This window comes from Ursus arctos, unplaced genomic scaffold (assembly GCF_023065955.2).
Source record: "Ursus arctos isolate Adak ecotype North America unplaced genomic scaffold, UrsArc2.0 scaffold_3, whole genome shotgun sequence".
Classification (NCBI taxonomy): domain Eukaryota; kingdom Metazoa; phylum Chordata; class Mammalia; order Carnivora; family Ursidae; genus Ursus; species Ursus arctos.
In genome coordinates this window covers 34,129,481-34,149,687 of record NW_026622985.1, presented here as the reverse complement: position 1 = coordinate 34,149,687, position 20,207 = coordinate 34,129,481, and the positions used below count along the sequence as shown (strand labels likewise).

The 20,207-nt window shown below is 35.6% G+C and overlaps 1 protein-coding gene across 4 annotated transcripts in view; it reads left to right on the top strand.

Annotated features, from left to right (window-relative positions):
• HEPACAM2 (HEPACAM family member 2) overlaps positions 1-17,103 on the top strand; it is a 41,613-nt gene extending 24,510 nt beyond the window's left edge. For 2 of the 4 annotated variants that reach the window (XM_026505720.4, XM_057304451.1), the window contains exons 5-9: positions 8,203-8,328; positions 8,417-8,441; positions 8,534-8,571; positions 9,879-9,952; positions 13,228-15,559. In XM_026505720.4, the coding sequence (XP_026361505.1) occupies positions 8,203-8,328; positions 8,417-8,441; positions 8,534-8,571; positions 9,879-9,952; positions 13,228-13,341 (377 nt within the window). In that variant the 3' untranslated portion in view covers positions 13,342-15,559. Of the gene's footprint in view, positions 1-8,202; positions 8,329-8,416; positions 8,442-8,533; positions 8,572-9,878; positions 9,953-13,227; positions 15,560-16,417 lie in introns of those variants that run through there. The other 2 variants (XM_026505706.4, XM_057304450.1) reach the window with 2 other exon arrangements.
• Positions 17,104-20,207: the final 3,104 nt, after the last annotated feature.

The following is a 20,207-nucleotide window of genomic DNA, read 5'->3' as shown; positions in this document are numbered from 1 at the left end:
ACAGAATGATCACAACCTAATATGGGTAGCAGGCATGTAAACAGCTAAGGTGTATCCTTTACTTTCTATTTTACTAAATTTTTAATAGGCTTAAGTTTTTTACCTCAGTGGCTAACCAAAACATAATTTTAAAGCAAGCCATAATTAAGCATATAAAATCGTTTAGTAGCAATCTGGTTGTCATGTTAGACATGTTCCTCATGCTCATTGCAAGTGAAAACATGGCTACAATATGTGCTTATATATCTCATTGAAACCTTTCACTCTGCCTGAACTTTCTCCATTAATATTTAGCCATAGTATTTTCACAGTATCAGAAGCCCCCAATATTTGATTAAGATCTTATTACCAAGGCCCAATGACAGCTACAGTCTTTATATCAAATAATTGCCTTTTGCAAAATATAAAAAAAACCTGTTTGACCTGTACAAAGACTAGGTATTTGTTAGTATAGTAAATAAGAAGAGCAGGTGCTTATTTTTCAGAGGGATTCAGAGTTGTCAACATTAGTGACCTCTTTGTGGTTTTTAGAGCTATTTTTCAACCCCCATATGTCCACAGAACTTTAATTCAAACAGCAACAAATGGCAAAGTAAATGAGTAATATGTCTTATGTATCTGATTTTTTTTTAAAGTTTTCCAAATTTAATGAATCTCTGCACTGGAGATTAAGTGTACACTAACCTACAGTGAAAAAATGAAATCACCAATTGAGCACTGACTGATCATCCACTCTGATAAGCAATCTATATTAAGATCAGTGAAAATGGGGCACCTGGGTGGCTCAATCAGTTGAGTGTCTGCCTTCAGCCCAGGTCATGGTCCCAGCGTCCCTGGATTGAGCCCCACGTCATCAGAGTCCCTGCTCAACAGAGTCTGCTCCTCCCTCTGACTCTCCACCACCGCCCCCTTGTGCTCTGTCTCTCCCCCTCTCAAATAAATAAATGAAATCTTAAAAAAAAAAAAAAAAAAGATCGGTGGAGAATTTGAAATAATTTTGAGGGATAAGATACCTGCCTTTGAGATATTTTCAGAACCAAGTTGTGTTTGATGTAACCAGAGTCCAGTAGTAAGAAATAGATGAACTTCTTTGTTTTTACTGAGGCAAATAATGTGGCCAACCAAAAAGTCTCAGCAATGAGCTGTAGAGAGCAACAAAGGAGTCAGAGATGACTCCAAGACCACAAATAAGGAAAGAAAATAACAAGGTCAGGAAATAATCAAAAGTTTTATTAGGTACTTTTAGTTGGGGAGAGGAAGGCTGGAGAACATGATGATTGGCTCCATGTTTCTTGTATGGGTAGGACTCAACCTGATGGTGCCTTCCACCTCATGGGCGATTTTTCACAACTAATTTGAAATATTAATTGACCTTTCTGTCTCAGTGGAGATACACTAAAGAAAACAGGGATAATAGGCAAGGTCACACAGCTAGTAAGTGATAAAATAATATCTGAATTCACATCCCTTTTTATAATCACTATATAAACTGCCTCCCTTGACAGTCTTGATTGAGAATATCAACAAGACTGGTCTTTCTAAAAGATAGATCTCATATATAGGATAGTGTGTATTTTCTCATCACCTTAACTAATTTTGTACTGTATACAAAGAGATACTCTGGTTTGTACATGACATGTGTATGCTTTCATATTAATGGGAAATTATGAAAATCTGTAACTAAAAATCATATCTAGAATGTAAGTTTCAAGGAAAGACTAGCAATTAAAATGATCAATTACCACTTGTATTTTGAAAAAATCAATGATTTTATTTCTTTGATTAAGGACTTCCTTGAATGCAGGTGTCCATGCTTTAAATTTTAATGGGGTCTAAATCAGTACTGTAACATGCAACATACACAAAACGAAAATGTTTATGATCAGAATTCAAGTGTTCACATTTAATGAAGACATTCAAATATATAAATTATTGGAGTTCCCAAGAGCTACATGGCTGTAGTTTGAGATTTAGATATAATAGAAATATCTCAAATTTTCATGTGATCCTGAGAAATCTATCATTTTTTATATTTATTTCTATTGTGCATATTTTCATATAGAAGAGAAAAAGAAAATGACCCAAAGCAGGAAAACGAATTGACTAATTTCTTGTATCTAGAATTTCTTCTGTTTAAGATTTAAGGATATGTATTTCACTTTGGGCCACTGGAGAAAATGGCTGAGAAAGAACTACAGCCCTGACTTCCAGACCCTAAGACCTCAGGTGACATCCTCATGAGCATCTAGCACATGAGCATTTGGACACAGAATAACTGTGTCTGTCGGGTGGGTCCATGGAGGAGTATGGAAGAAATAGCACACCCCCCAGTATGGTGCTTTCATATCCATAGCGACATGAATCAGCTACCATAATCAGCAAACAGATTGGATGGGAGAGATCTCAGAACTCCATTCTGATCTAGGAATAGACAGGCAGACTGGTAGCATATGGCTGTCCTGTTCTGGGTGCAGTCTCTCAAACAGCAGGGCTGTGATACCATGGATACCACACCTCTTGCCCATATTTGCACTTAATATGTTATTTCATTTTATTTGTTTGCCTAAGGAGGGGGCAAATAGCATTTGCACTAGGGCTTTGGTAAATGAGTCAGTCATATTTAAATAATGAAGAGAATGGCATGCTATGAGCTAAACAGTAGAAAACTCTCTGAAAGAAAGAATGGGACTCCTGTGGGTGTCCAGAGCTGCATTCAGAATTCCTATACATTCTCTGTAGCAATAAGATCAGAACTTCCCTGCCGCTTTATTTTCAAGTTGGGGTCTGGAAGTCCATCTCTCCAAAACACACTTGCCTTGAGCTGAGACTGCAGCAACTGTGCCCCTTGATTTGATCCTTAACATATTTGGCATTTTTTTATTTTGTGAAAGGGAGCAAATTTCACGTTAAACCAACTACTGAGCTTCAGAATCACAGAAGTACCTGGCAAAGAGCTGATGTATCCAAGAGTGTAACTTCACCATTAGAATGAGAAGTACTTAGAAATAATAATTATTAGCATGTTTTCAAGCTTAAGGGGGAAAAGCAACTAAGACTGTACTAAAATGTTTTTCTGCAGTTTTTCTCATGGTAAAGCACATAGCAGAAACTTGACAAGAATAAATTAGCACTCAATACTTTTTTGAGGGGCTAGGGGAATTTTGGTGAAGGCAATCCAACTATCAAGAAGTGAGAGAGCTGAAAAACATCAAGTCTGGTGTTAGAAAAGGTTAGAGGTAAAACTGGACATATAGGAGCCTACCTGCATTATAAAACCATTCTTTGATTATGAATTAACAGGAAAAAATTGAACTTGCAGCAGGAAAAAAACCTATGTACCAGTTGGAAAAAACCTATGTTCCAGTCTTAGATCTATAACTTACTGACCATGGCAAATATTTTAGTTTCTCTGAGACTATTTCTTTGTCTGTATCTATAAATGGTACTTTAATTTTTTTAAATTATTTACATTATTACTGAAATGATACATCTATACCAATAAATGGGAAAAAATGTGCATTTGGTTTTATATACATATAATGCTTATACATTTAATTGTGCATATCTGAAAATTGGCTAGCTTTGATTTTAATATTGGATCCAAAATGAGGAAATAGAGAATTTACTTGCTAAAAGTGATGTCCAAATCATATATCTTAAATTATGCTGTTCTATTATTTAGTATTTCTTCTTCTACATTGCTTTTCTATCCCTGGTGGTGTTTCAAGAGTATTCTATTTGCCTTTATCTTATTAACAACCACACCAGAGTATGGGTCCTTCTGAATTTATATTTTAGAAGTAAAATAGATTAGCTTTTGTTGAATTTCTGAAATTCTATCTCTAGGACAGTAGAGAATGTGGAAATCAGTCCTACAAAGAACAATAAACCATCTGGGGATATTGAGTCTGAAGAAGAGAATTCTCAGGGGAGACATGAGAATTTCAATAAACAGTTGAGATGGCATCATGCAGAAAAAGATTTGTTAGTAGATTTGGGCTTAATAAGTGGAAGGACTTCTGTTTCTTGTATAATGATCAGGAGGAAGTGTTGGAAAGAGCACAGAATTATAGTCAGACATTATTGTGTTCAACTTTGTATCCTGGAGTCCTAGCTTTCTAATCTTTAATATGGAACTTATTCTTGTGTTTTGGAGGCCAGTGGAAGTGGCAAGCAATAAAAGTATTAATTTTGGTTAGTTTTTTTTTTTTTAATCTCCAAAGTCTAAGAGACAAAGAAAAATGTACAACTACCAAGTAAGGAGAGAATAAAAGAGGAATAAAATGAAATCCTGATTAATCCAAGTTAGGACAAGAAAGGAGAGATAAAAATGGAGGAAATATAGAAAAAAATAATAAGATTGTAGATACAAATGAAATATACTAGTAATTCCATTAAATGCTAATGTACTAAATATTCCAACCAAAAGACAAATGTTGTCAAACTGGATTAAAAAATACTATTTGAAGCAAAAAATATATAATTTGATGCTTATAAGATATACACCTTATATGTACGGATACTGAAAGATTGAAAGTAAAAGGGTGAACAGATAAACCATACAAATAGCCAAAAGAAAGCTGATATAGCTCTACTAGTGTCAGGCAAATTAGGTAAGAATTAGATATATTTTTTAAGGTAAGAAGTATTACTTTAGATAAAAAGTGGATGTTTCATAGGAGTAAAGTGGTCTATCCAGCATGAGGATATAAAAATTCTGAATTTGTATGCATCTACTAGCATTGCTTCAAAGCACATCTAATAAACAGCAAAAATTAACAAGAAAAATTCATAATCAGAGAGATTTTAGCATATCTCTCTCAGTAACTGATAGAATGTATAGACAAAAACTTAGTAGGAATAGAGAAAAACAATCTGTCCTAATTCCAATAATATAGAATATAACATACAACAACTGTAGAACATACCCTCTGTTCATATGACCATGTCTATGGTCATTTTTCTAAAATCTTGGCATTCAAATGATTGATATCAAACAGGGTCTGCACTCTAATTAGAGTGGACTTCAACTAAAAATCAACAACAGAAAGCAAAACTAGGAAACTTCCAAACTTAAGGAAATTAAGCAACATGCTTCTTTTTTTTTTTTTTCCTGGTTTTACATTCTTTTTTTTTTTTTTTTTAATGATTTTTTATTATATTATGTTAGTCACCATACAGTACATCCCCGGTTTCCGATGTAAGGCTCGATGATTCATTAAAGCAACATGCTTCTAAATAACCCATAGGTCAAATAAGAAATCTCAGTGAAAATTATAAAATATTTTGAACTTAATGATCATGAAAATACTACTTTTGAAAAACTCATGAGATGTTGTTCTATAGTAAAATTGTCTACACTTAAGAAAGTGATGAAGAAAAAATACAGATTTAATTTAAAAGTATATTGTGTCTGTAGCCATTACATTATATATGGCACAAAAAATTGAGGACATATTCTTCCAGCATCAAAAACTATTATTCACGTCATTGATGAATGTATGAAGTTCCAATGTGTGTCATTACTTCATTTTCATCTTGTTAAATATCAACCAACATCCATGTTGAAACTATACTTGTTCATATATGATGTAAGCTATTTCTTTGCTCAATTGCATAGTAATCATAGTAGTTATTTGAAGTCTAATTTTTTCAAAATATGGTTTAATTTCACCCATGGGTGGAAAATATAAGAGTTCAGCAAAAATCAACAAATGCATTTCATGAGAATCAGTTAGCTATATGTAATTAACAATGAAGAGTATTGCATATTTTACATAACACATATTCTAAGTTATGTGCTACACTTTTTATCATTAAAATTTGTAACTTTTGTGTGTAGATATGCACATACATTTTTTTTTTTTTTGAGACTCGGTTACTGGTGGACCCACTGGCTAGTGTCATATTTACATAATATACTTCATGTAAAACTCTCTGGCTGCCAAATTCTAGAATATTAGAGCTGCAAGAGAACTTAAAGTCCCCTCACTCTAACCTCCTCATTTCACTAGTGTGACTATCAAGGCCGTCAGACTCAAGCGACTCACCCAGTGTTGCCCAGCTCTTTAGAAAGGACAAACCCTTGAAGTAGGAACAGAGTATCTGAAGAAAGGCTCAGACATCACAAAGAGATCACCCAAATGCTAAAGTAGTTCCAAACTAAAAGGCCAGCTTTCCAACAGTGGGAAAGTATAAATTATTAACAGAGAAAAGAAGGAAAAATCATCTTTCTAGTAAGTTTTTTGATGTTCCAGTGGAAATCTAGAACCAAAAATCGCCATTCTCATTCATTTTAAACCACCTTGCACTGCATTTATTTCTTCCATCCAAAGCTTAAGAGTTTAATTTAAAATATGTTTAAAAGCAATAAATATTGCACCAGTATTGTAATCCCACAGAAAGAACATTTTAAGAACACAATTCTCTGAATGTGTATCAGAAATTTATAAACTTTGCATCAGAGATAGTTAAGATTTGTGATAATGCAAAACAACCTAGCTTAACTCTTAAGGATTTAAGGGGAATATGTGAACAGCATTGTATAAGAAAATTAGAAGAGAAAATTTGATTCCCGTGACTTTTTAACTGGAATTTGGCATATGTGATCTATATGATATGAGAAAATTCTGGGAAGATTAAAAGATGAAAGTGTTCTAGGTATGTATATGGCCACAGTGAAAGAAGGGAAATAGTAAGGTTTTTTCCTTATCTTTGCTGTTAGAGACCTCAGCAGAGCCTTTATTAGAGAAGACAACACAGTACAGCCTGGATATTTATTGCAGAGCTCGGTGGCCACCAAGCTCTTCACTGCACCCAAATTTATCCAGGCTTTTTTCACCACTCCAGGTTGGAAGCAATATCCCATGACATTGACTCCCACATTAAGCTGGTCTGGGACGGGCAACTGCCACAATTCATTTCCACATCAATACCTGATTCACGTGATTCGTGGAAGACATCTATTACTCACATTTGTTGCAGGTCACAACTACTTGCCACTTTATAGATTAACTCTATGACTAAACGTATCATAGTCTAAAAGTGGTGTTAATGTAGCCATGGTTAATAAGTTGGTTTTAAATAGCATCAAAGGGGGGCACCTGGGTGGCTCAGTCAGTTAAGCAACTGCCTTCTGCTCAGGCTCAGGTCCCAGCCAGGAGCCTGCTTCTCCCTCTCTCTGCCCCTCCCACCCACTTGTGCACTCTCTTTCTCTCAAATAAATAAATAAAATCTTCAAAAAAAAAATAACATCAAAGGGAGGCAGCACAAAGTGTCAAGAGGCTGGGCCACATCTGGACTCCTCCCACTTATTAGCTGAGTGACCTTGGGCAAGCCTTAGCTTCCTCATCTGTAAGAGGATGATAATAATAATACTACTTCCTTATTGGTTGTTGCAAACATTCAGTGGATTAATATATATCATACACTCTTAAAACAGAGCCTGATGTATTACGAGCACTCAGCAGATGTTAGCTATTACCCCATATTTTATATAGGAATATTAATAAAAGGAATAACTTACAAAACAAAGTGAATTTTAGTTACAGCATGGGACTTTAAATATTTTATTGACAATCACACATATCCTAATTTAGGAATTAAAATTTCTTTATTAGTCAAAAATTAGTAGAGGGTATTTGAAATAAACACTTCCACTTTGGCACTTTAATTACATACTACCTGCCTAGAAAATCCACGTACCTGAATTATACTGAAAGAGTGAGATGGAAGGAAAGAGAACAATGCAGCAACTAGGGTTGTTTCATACAATGAGATCAACAGATCTAAGTTAAATGGTGGTGAACACAGCGAACACTGTTGGAAAGTATGATGTAGCTATTTGCTACATCTAGTACAGCACATCAGTATTATCCTGGGCAGCTTACCACATTTCCAATCACAGAGATCTTTAGAGAGTTTAGGCCATTGTGGTCAAATGGCTGTGTTTTCTAAAATAAGTACATTCCTTCTGCTTGGATTTTCTCATTCTCACTTGCTAACGCACACTCTCTCTCCCTCTCTCTCTCTTTCTCTCTCTTTATATATATACACACACACATACATATACACACACACAAGAAATAATATATAATATATAGGTGTGGTAATGTCCCCAGATAAAACATAAACAACTCAAACTATATAGTAATTTATTATTGATCTTTAATAAAAATATTTAAGATATGTCTTTTTATTTAGGACTGGAGAAGCTTGCACAAAAAGGGAAATCATTGTCCCCTTTAGCAAGTATAACTGGAATATCACTCTTTTTGATTATATCCATGTGTCTTCTCTTCCTATGGAAAAAATATCAACCCTACAAAGGTAGGTTAAAATTAGAAAATTAACAAATTGTTTTATATGTGTACTAAAAAGTACCTTACTATTTTTTTTTTTTTCCTCTTGGTTTTAGTTATAAAACAGAAGCTAGAAGGCAGGTAATGCATATGTTTCTACAAAAATAATTTTTTCCTGAATGCTTTATCCTCAATTATTATCACTGACAGAAATGCCTTTTTTGTCTTTTCAGGCCAGAAACAGAATACAGGAAAGCTCAAACATTTTCAGGTAATGGCCATGCTGAAAGGGACTAATATCAATGTTAATAGATATGAATTAATATTGTTGATATTAATTATTATATATAATGTACTATTGATGTAATAGAATTCCCATAAGCTAATATTGATATAATACTAACAGTCCCTTACCTTTGAATAGTGCCTTCCCTTTACAAAGTGCCATCCCTTGTATTGATTTTATATAAATCATGCAAGTCTATAAAATAATCCTGAAAGGCACTCAACTCCATTTTACAGGCAAGAGAACCAAGGCTCGGAGATTAAGTCACTTGCCCACCATCACTGAGTTCTTTTGAATCCTAATCCATTGATCCTTGTATTATTTTGAAAATGCCCAGGACCCTCTCAATTTATTCATTCCTAAAGCAGATACAATGCTGGCAGCTCCATCCCAGGGAGAAGAGGAAAGGGAGGTTTGACAGCTTTGCTGCTTCTTTGTCCCCAGCGTGCCCCTCATTGCCATTCACTACTGACTCCCTACAGAGTTGTTATAAACTAACAATGGGGCTTTAACTCAGGCTTTGGAGTCACATGGAGCTGCGTTTCAGTGCCATATATGCCACTTTTTCCCAGTGTCACCTAGAGAAAACTAATTAATTTTTCCTGACCTCAACTTCCTCATCTATATAATAGAGATAAGGCCCCCCACACACACACACCAGGGTTGCTATGAGAATTAAATACAATGATGTAGGTGGAGTCCCTAATATGCCTGGATGCTTAGTGAATGTGAGTCTGCTTCCTCTTATCAAGCCCCAGAGACCATCTGGTTCCTCCCAACCACCCCATTCCCATCATTTTACAGATGATAGTTTGGGTGATTTTGATATTGCCTTATATTATATTTTGGACACATGGACAGCTATATTTAATTATGTGTTCTTATTAGTTCTGATGATCTCTGTTTTAGATCTGGCAGGGTGCAGTACGTATTATGTGTAGATTAAGAGATGCTGTGACTCCCAGGCTGAAGTCTTGGTGTGCTCTTTGGTAACTGAGAGTTACAAAGGATAAGCCTGCCCACACATGATCATTTGAATATAGAATACACTGTTCCCACATCAGGCTTTAAGAATAATTGTCCCAATTCGGTTTCAATTCTCAGCTTCAGAAGGAGTGGTTTCCAACACTGCTTAGTAGCAATATGACTACAGGAGATTAGGAAACATTAAATTGGTTTTATACACGTATCACTTGAAGCAAACAATAAATATAAATTTTACAAAGGCTTAAAAAAATACAATAGCAATTCGAGGCATTTGATTTGTAAGTAGTATTTGTTTTACATTTCAGGCCATGAAGATGCTCTGGATGACTTCGGAATATATGAATTTGTTGCTTTTCCAGATGCTTCTGGTGTTCCCAGGGTTGGTTTTCCTAGTGGCTGATTAACCAGAGGTGTAAGCGGCATTAAGTTAAGCACTTGGGCAGTGTGGTCAAATGGCTGTGCTACCCTCAGCAGGGTTTACTCGCTCTGTAGTGAATGATGTTGCTGGATCTGAGGAGCTAAATCATCTTTCTTGGCCTTTATAAGTAAGGCTAACACGAATTAGGAAGTTACACTAATTCGTAAACATTCTTTACCTGGTAAACTCAGTGAAGAGAGAACTAACTAGGTTGAAGTTCAAGAGAACTGAACAGGGGACCCTGATTTAAATCATTCTGCATCACCTTGATGGCTACAGCCTGTCACTTCACTGAACTCTCTCTGTTCCTCACTTTCCCTTTCCTTCCCCTCACAGCTTGCGAAGACTATTGATCATACCCTTAATCATGCCCTTATGCTCTTCAGAAGAAAGGTACCGTATAAACCCAGAGTATGCAAGTACACATCTTTATTTTTTATCCTAAAGGTGCCTGAGATGTGAGAAGGGGAACCTTTACACCTATGAAACATTTTTTCAGTTTGCAAAGACAAGGTCTTTTAAAACAATCTGTTTTGTTTAACAGGCTAAAGAATGTTCTCTGAGCTAATCAGCTTATTAGCATTTTTATAGATTTCTGTAGGGCCAGTCTTACCTCTGCTTCCTTGTTCCCTTATGATAGTTCACTTCGGGAAAGGGCCATAAACAGACTACTTGCATCAGGGCATTTTCATTTCCTTTTTTTTTTTTTTTTAAAGAACTATTTGTCAATAGGGATTGGTTACCTCACCTGTTCAGTGAATTCTATCAATGCATAAGGTTCATAGAGTAATTTTCCTAGCCACAGACTTGACTTCACAAATGCTATGTGAGTAATAGAGGGAGACTGATTGGATTTCATCCTCCTAAGGGTACACTGGTAGCACCATCAGCACAGATGAAGGGCGGAACTGCATTGCAAAGCTTCACACTGCCCTATTCAGTCTCACATAGCACTGGCTCACCTTTCACTTCCACAACGAAAAAGACAAAAATAAATATTTGTAGATCAATTATTTCAAACAGCTTCTCACCACAGCATAAAGCCCCCTCTCAGGTGTGGCTTTTAAGTAGGAGAGCAGGAAACTGAAGAGCCGGTAAGATTTAGAATTGAATTTTTGAAGCTGGGAGTTTCTTTATTTAAAATAATGCAGTTTTTATTCCTAGGAATTCATGAGAAAGGAGTGAGATCTATGTAAGAAACTTTCAGTTTAATCTTGTGATTAATTAGTACTCAGTTTCAAGATGTTATTGGGAGGACCTGTATGCTCAAAATGCTATCATCCTCAAGAACTTGGGGCAGAGAAATGAGCACTTTGATTACATATCAGATGCCCCACTTACTTCTGTCATAAGTAGAATAACTTAATTTGGAGCCATGCCCATCTTCAAAGCTGAAAACTCCCAGGGAATCAGCTAAAGTTCTTCATTGGTGGTGCCAGGTGCTTTGGGAAGAAGTGAGAAATCAACACCAACAATGGAAGGAAAAGGGTGAAGAACAGGACATGTGTAGGAGAATCTGCGTTAGAGGAAGCCAGCATGGCAGTTATGTGTGAAGATTAGCACTCAAATGCAATGGCTTTGAGAAGAAAAGGAAAAATAATAATAAAGCCAAGATCTCAAAGTTGAAGTTAAGAAGGGAAATAAATTGAATTACTAACTTTTTGAGTTTTTAAAAATAAGAATCATCTCTCAGCTTGTGGTACATGGACATGTGGAATCCTCCTCCTCTCTCTACTTGCTGTAGATTTTACTGTCCATTTAACACCTCTTTAGGTAAATGGACAGAAAGCAATGGCATGAAATGAACAAATTTATTACTTGTTACCAGCTCTGATATGATCTTAGGTGAATAAGTTATTACCTATAGATTGCTTTTATCATAGCCCCCGAACACCCCCATACCAAAGAAACTCAATAGTTGGTCTTAAGTATACTTGACTCTGGAACAACACGGTAGTTAGGGGTGCCAAGACTACCCAGTCAAAAATCTGCCTATAACTTTTGACTCCCCCAAAACTTAACTGCAATAGCCTACTGTTGACCAAAAATCTTACCAATAACATCAACAGTCAGTTAGTGCATATTTGTATTATATATTGTATTACAGTAAAGTAAGCTAGAGAGAAGAAAATGATAAGAAAAGCATAAGGAAGAGAAAATACATCTACAGTATTGTCTTATATTTATAGAAAAATATCCATGTATAAGTGGACCTGTGCAGTTCAAACCCAATTTGTTCAAAGGGCAACTGTACAAACTGTAAACCACATCTCCTTGGCACAAAAATGATAGGATGAATCACATATCCCAGGACTGCACGTGAGAACTTTAGCAAGTGAAATGGAAACTGTCTCCAAAGAAAACACAAAGCTAAGATGTTCCAATACAACATAGCACATTAAATTGGAATGAGATAACAAACTCTTCAGATGATTTATCAAGGGCAAAGAGTCCTCTAGGTGATGCTCTATAAATACAAAGAACTGAAAGTGACCCATTGGAAGTGTGATGAAAATTGGAAGAGCTTGGGATGAGGAGGGGAACCAGACTTTAGCTAACTAATTGGAAGGCAGTGTTTACAAGAAGAAGAAAATTATCAGATACAAGGAAGGGTAGTTAATAAAACACGAATGCCAGTTTCAGTAAAATACATGTTGGTTTTTACCAGACAGAAATATTTTGCAGTGCTTCCCACATTCTTCTAAGCCTTTAGTTAGAGCCAATGAATGCATTTAAACCAAACATCTCCTTTTGTGTGTTCTGTATTTCTTGGTACTGTCTGTATTAACTTGCAGTGTGATGAGGGCTTTTGTCTATACATTAGTCTTTCTTTTCAACCATCCTTGCACATATAATTGGCAAATAGCATCAAAAAGCTAATTGAGATATAATATAAAAGATAATTTCATATGCTATCTGATTCTAAGCTGTCCTGATATATTCTCTTTTGCTATTTTTTCTATTATATTTCCTTTGCAGTACTGCCAGCTTTTTTCTTAAATGGAGAAAAAAAAGCGATAGCATTGTCAAGTTATTCTTCTTCTGAGTTCATAGCTGTACTGCTGCACAAACTATCATAGGGTAAGTGCAGGAAACTATAGCAAGGAGAAAATGGACATTGTAGGGAGGATAAACAGATTAATCATCACTACTTCCAGTTGTTTTCAACTATGCAGCAGAGTAGATATACTGTTTACTAGCCCGCTAATTTTTTTTTAATGTGCCATATTTTCTAGATGCCAAGTAGGTCTGTTCCAACCTCTGATGGTGTATCAGGACAAGATTTGCACAGTACAATTTACGAAGTCATTCAGCACATCCCTGCCCAACAGCATGACCGTCCAGAGTAAGTATGAACTTGCATTTGGTGATGCTACTTTGGAAGGGCTGAGTATTCAGCCCCTGTTTTCCCCAGAATTTATTGAAAGGCTCCGAAGACAAATATTAAAATAGGAAATTATAGCTTCTGCACATCTGAACACACTTCCCCACTGGAAAATAATTTTAGGGAAAAAAATAGACAAACACACAAATCTTCTAGGGTTGTGCACTTGGGCCTTTGCGACTAGATGCAGAATTCTGGAATCCAGCATTTTTCCCCAGTGAGTCTGGGTATGAAAGAGATTTGCAGGCCGGTTCTCAAGCCATCTTGGTTATCTTGATGACTGTGGTGATTTTAGAGCCAATGATCTGTCACTACAAATAGGACAAGGAAAAAAAAACCTACAAAATATGCACAGCACTGTCACCATCAAATGTCCAACCTCTTGCAGATTCAAAGCAGTCTACTCTCAAGTGAACAGAATCACAGCATGGACTGGCCTCACACCCAGAGAGGATAAAATCTGAGCTGAGGCCAAAGCCAGGAAACTACTTATCCAGTTAACCTCAGGGCTGACACTAAGGAGTTGCCCTCCCTTCCCAGCCACGGAGAAACTAAGCCTACAGCCTTTTGAAATAATGAAATGAACTTCCCTTTTTTGTGCTATAGCTGCCTGCAGGCATAACTGCCACAAATCATCTTCCATCATTTCTTTATTTGTCATTTATTGACTTTGAAAAGAACATCAATAACCACACACAGGAACTTCCCCTCTGGCAAAAGAAACAGTCTAGTGAAGTAATTCATGCATACCTCTGGATAGATACCAAAAATAACAGCTAGCAGTGGATGAATGCATGGGAAATCATCTTAGGGGGAGGAGACCCAGTCCTGGGGGCGACTATGCAGTCATTTAAGGGCTAAGTGGCAGGACACCTCAGAGAACCCCATCAGTGCATCATCTTTGACCCAGGGAGCCTGGAGAAAAGGGAGTCAGGTAAATTAGGAGCAGACCCTGACAGAGCTGGGAATTTCTGGTTTGAAAAGAAAAGAAAATGTTTCAAAGAATTTTTTTATTAGTGCACCTGGGTGTCTGAGTTGGTTTAGCGTCCTACTCTTGATTTCGTCTCAGGTCATGATCTCAGGGGCCTGGGAAGGAGCCCCAGGTAGGGCTCCCTGCTCAGAGCCTCAGAGTCTGCTTGTCCCTCTTCCCCCCTTTGCCCCCTCCCCCTTGTGCCACTCTCTCTCAAATAAATAAAATCTTAGAAGAATTATATTATTAATCTAGTAGAACACAAGAGTGAAATATTATTCCATGGCAGTTAAAAAAAAACAAAAACACCTCTCTAAAATGATACTTAACTCTCTACTTCTGGAATAGAAAATTAAGGGATTTGTTGTTGTTGTTGTTGTTGTTAAATGTAAGGAATAGAAAGAATTTTGAGAGTATGTCTGCTTCCCAATTTTAAGATAATATCCAATTAAGAATTTTATCCTATTTAAATTGAGGAGGAAAAAAAAAAAAAAAGAATTTTATCCTATTTAAGTTTGTATGTTTTTCTATATGTCATTTATACTGCATTATCTGTTTTTTATTTAGAATATAAACAAACCAAATGAAAACTTGCGGTTAATCGTTTAAAGCCTCCAATAATAAAATAAATGCTGATTTATTTATAAAGCTGTAGAATATGACAGCTATGATTTCAGAACACAAAATAAAGTGATCAAGTTGGTTTTGCATGTAAAAAAAAACAAAAACATGATTCTCTAAGTAAAAAAAGAAAAGCACTCTCTGAAACTAGACTGCTTTCAGATAGGAGTAATATCTTTAGAATTTCTTGGGAATATAAGACTTTATTTTAGAAATAAACTTGGAAGGTTGAAAATAAAGCAGAAATGTTATTTTTTAAGCACATAAAGGACTATTCAAAACTGCTATTGAGGACATGCTTCCTCAAGGGGCAGCAACCTGAAAACCCCAGTTCCCACCATCGGTCCTTGTCCTCTGTCTCCATTGCCTCAGCTCACCTCTTTCCCTGTCCTCCTAGTCTTTCTTTGCTTCCCTGCCTGTGTCTTTGTCTTCCAAGGACTCTCTCTTCCTTTACCTCCATCCTTCAATATCTGCCCTCTCTCAATCTTTCCTTCTCTTTTCTTCTCTCTCTGGAAGACAATCTCCCTTCCCTCTAAAATCTCTTAAAATTTTCCTTTTTGCACTTATTTTATTTACAGTCAATCTACAAACATTTCCAGAACTTTATCTGCTAGAGGTAGAAATTAAGTAAGTCTGAGTCTTTTAAGGATACCATTTTTAATGGGCTCTTGTTTGCTTATTATAACTAAAGACTAGCAGTCCTTGGTAGAATAACTATTCCTCAATAATTAAATATTCCCTAAACATGCAGAGGCCATTTTTCTCTCCTGATTGCCTATGGCTTTATTCTTTAAGTCCAATTAAACTCAAAGATCAATTTTATGAATAATGCAGTATTACAGGTGGCTAGTGAATGTCTCTCCTCCCTGCTTCCTAAAGTGAATGTGCAAGCTCTGGGTAAAGAATAATAACTTTCTGCTTTCTTGTACCTCTGTTTGACAGTTGTTTCTGAGATAGGAAAGACAGCCAAAAATTTCTTTTCTTTGGCTCTTAGACTATTCTAACAGTGTTGTTTTCATTACTGCATGTGTCTGTTACTTAATTGGACTGCTGTTTAACAAATTGGTAAGTTGACCTGTTTTCATATTTTAGTACTCTGCTCAGTTATTTGGTTATTGAACTTATGGCCACATTTCTTTAAATGCTGTCTGTTGACCTCATTAAATGCTCCTGGCACAGTTTGTTTTGAACCTGTGACTGGCTGTTAGCATCTTAAAATCAGGACATTGGAGTAAGTAAACCTTTACTTTCAAAAAGAAATTATCTACAGAATTTAGTGATTGCTTATTCCTTATACTTATTGGTTTATAAAAGTAATTTTCTTGAACTAGTTCAAAACATTCCTATTATTTGCAGCTATTGAAAGGAATAAAAGAATTTAAGGTTCTTCTACCTGTGGAACTGGAAATTTGTAGAATATTTTACATATCTTGTAACATCTCTTTGCCAGGTGAGCATTCATGGGTAAAGCAGTGCATTGGAGTGAAATAATGAAGGAACATTTTGAGAAAAAACAGTGGAAATGTATATTCATCTGGAATCAGTGAAGAAATCAAGCCCAATACCTCTTGCTCATTACTCCTTTTAAATGCAGAATAGGGTCATTTATAAAAATTGTACTGAAGGTTTTCCAGCATACACACAATGCATTGTGCTATAGAGGAACATGGTGGGGAAGTAGTCCTCAGTGGACAGTCTTTATCATAGTGACTGAAAGGAAAAAAAAAAAGACGGGATTTTCCAATTACTCTTTTCATATCAAGTTTCTCTAAAAAGCTCAATTAGTTCTAATCTATACTTTCACCTTCATCAACATTGACTATCCTATCTAATTTATGAATGTGGAAACTTTATATTTGTAAAATTTCTGGTAGGCTTTGTTTTCTTAATTCTCATTACTGTTAAATTACTATATTAATTTTTATAATTTTATTCCCAAACTTTCTTCCTGCTATTTGTACCACACAATAAGGATGGCTCTCACAACAGCAAGGCTTGCCTTCTCCTAGGTTATCAGTTACCAATGGCTTTTTTGAGAAGACATAAAACCCTGAAGGAAATGACATACTAAAGTCTTATTTTTATTTTTGTTCAAGGAAAGATGGATTCAAATAAATTATTCTGGTTTTGCTTTTATATGGCCTTGACTCTTTTTCTTGTAGGGCAAAAATTTTACATAAAAGTCAGATTGTACAATTAGATTTTTTTATCCTTATTTCCCAGTGTGCAATAAAGTGTAGATTATAGAGAAATACTAAAATAAGAATCTTGCTCTTTCATGGCTATTTTTTTTTTTTTCAGTCTTGAAAGTTTTACTTGATTGAATTGCTGATTCTGGGAAAGGTCTCCCTCCTTGTATATTGCTGTATAAAAAATCAGTTAGAAAACACCATTTTACAACCTCCAGGTGAAATAACTGATTCAGGTCACAGTCATCATTAGCCAAGACTGCTAGATAAATAGTACCAGATAAAACTAGATGACCAAAGATCAGGTTGCAGAAACTCTGTGAAGGGAAGGTGGTCTGAGACCTAGAGAGAAGCAGGTGTATGCAGTAGCACAAGGCAACTGTGCAGGACACAAGAAGGCCCAGGGCGTGGGCACTGAATGGTCATCTGAGTTGTAGATCTTGAAGACGAAAGATGAATATTTATGTGTAATGACATTGGCTACAAACACTCTGACCTGACAGTGCCACACTTTAGGATTTCATTCTGGCCAAATAAAGGTAGAAACAACCCAAATATTCAACAATAGGGAATTTTTAAGTGACATTAGATCCATACAATGGTTCACACTGCAACTATTAAAAAAGAAGATATACACCTGTATTTATTGACAATGTCTCATGACCTATTATTTTATATACAAGAAAGAAATCAAAAGAATAGCATTTCTTTTTCAAAGTATTTCAAATGAACCACTGTATTTACACTGTACTTCCCGTTTTTTCACAGAGTACATGGTGAAAGGAAAACTAAGACTAAGTCCCACAACCCCTTTCTGGTCTTCTTTCTTTATCACTTTATGTATTTTTCTGCTATAAAGTCCACTAGTCCTACCACAAACATTTTCTTTTGTATTTGGTATAATGTATGTGTATATGTATATGTATGTGTATATATATAGACCATCCATTGTATATACACATATATATACACACACATATACATATACACATATATATGATTATATATAATTAGATTATGTAATATAATTAGATTATATGTTGAGATTATATATATATAATCAGAAAAGGAAATAATGCCCACTGTAAATAAATATATAATATATATACATACATACTTGGAAATGCATATGGCTAACCATAAGATAATTAAAATCACCCGTAGAGAGATCTTAAACATTCTCACAACAGCAAAAAAGAAAATTGCAGTCATGTGAGGTGATGGTTGTGTTAACTAACCTTATTGTAGTAAATTATTTCACAATATGTACATGTACCAAATCATCACACTTTAAACTTACACAATGTTAGAGGCTCCTGGGTGGCTCAGTCGTTAAGCATCTGCCTTTGGCTCAGGGCGTGATCCCAGAGTCCTGGGATCGAGCCCCACGTCAGGCTCCTCCGCTGGGAGCCTGTTTCTTCCTCTCCCACTCCCCCTGCTTATGTTCCCTCTCTCACTGGCTGTCTCTATCTCTGTCAAATAAATAAATAAAATCTTTAAAAAAAAAATAAACTTACACAATGTTATATGTCAATTATATCTCAATAAGGCTAGAAAAATAATACAAAATCACTCATATTCTCACCTCTCAGAAATAACCTGTTAACGTTTTCCTGGATTAGTTATGCATGTATTCTCTCATACACCTTCTAGTTCCAGAAAGGATTTATGGTAGCTCATATAAATGCATAATATAACAAGATAAAATACACCCAAAAAATAAAGTTGATAAAGAAAACAGGATGAAGGAACAATGAGAGTTTATAAAGGCAAGTTGAAAGCAGAAATGAGGTTAATAACCAGTATGATGAATTCCCCTTCATCTCTTGACTATTGTTTTATTACACCAAGATCACACGGCATATGCAGGTGGATGTCTTAAGGAGGGACTTCTAAACTGAACTCAGTTTGTAACTGTCAGAGCCAAAGAAAGATTGCAATCCCCTCACAGGGCTGGAAAAGAGCAGGTCAGCTTTCCTGGCCACCACTCACCGAAGTTCCATCTGCCTCTCTTCTCCTTCCTCAATCTTGAATTCCCTCCTTCCCTAAGGCCATTGTATCTCTTACTTGGAGAGAAGATTAACTACAATGAGCTACAGCTGTATCTCTGTGTTCCCCTTCCAAGACCCAACTCTAGAACACTTTCAATCCCAGCCTTTTCTTACATAGGTAACAATACATTCACATGGTTCACAATCAAAATCTTATAAAATGTGCCAAGACAGCTGTTTGTATTTGTTTTTGGTTTTGGTTTTTGGTTTGGCTAATTTTGTGTATCCCTCCAGAGTATCTTACCACAAACCAAAGGAAATACAAACACATATTTATATTTTTTCAAACTTTTCAATCACTTGTAATTCCTCTCATTTTTGTATTGCTCTCTCACACACAAATATACAGACTGTCTTAGAGCATGGTTCCACTCAAAGCAACAAGGAATTGCTGAAGGGAGAAATGTGAAAGGATCTAGAATCCAATTAACTTTTGCTGTCAATGGTGTGTAACACCGGGTGACTCACTGCTTTTTTTGTATATGGGGATGAAATCCTCATAAATTAACCAAGGTTTCCAAGGGAAGTGATGAACCAAACCCAGATGTTTACCAAATTAACAAATTAATCTTTAAAAACCAGCCGAAAGTTCTTTTCTTATTACTAAACATAATCTTAGCTGAGCTCTTGTTAAAATTTTTAACTTTCTATTACTGCTTCTAACTTGTAATAGAATTGTATTCCTAGTGTTCATTAAAGAATATATCCTGCTGATAGACTTTTAAACAAAAATTAATAAAATACTTGTGAATAAAACAGTTTCCCTTGTTTTTCTGACATTTGTGCACTTCCATGTTAGTAAGACAATTTCAGTTAAACTGCATACACACACTCAAAGATAGTCCATGTGATCATTCAGTTTTACAAGATCATAGCACCTTATAAAGTTTTGTTAAAATAATAAAATTGAGTGATAACACAGTACATGACATATGGTTAATAGTTTATATAGTATTAAAGATTTAACTTATTTTAGAAAGTTTGTATTTTGTTTCTATAT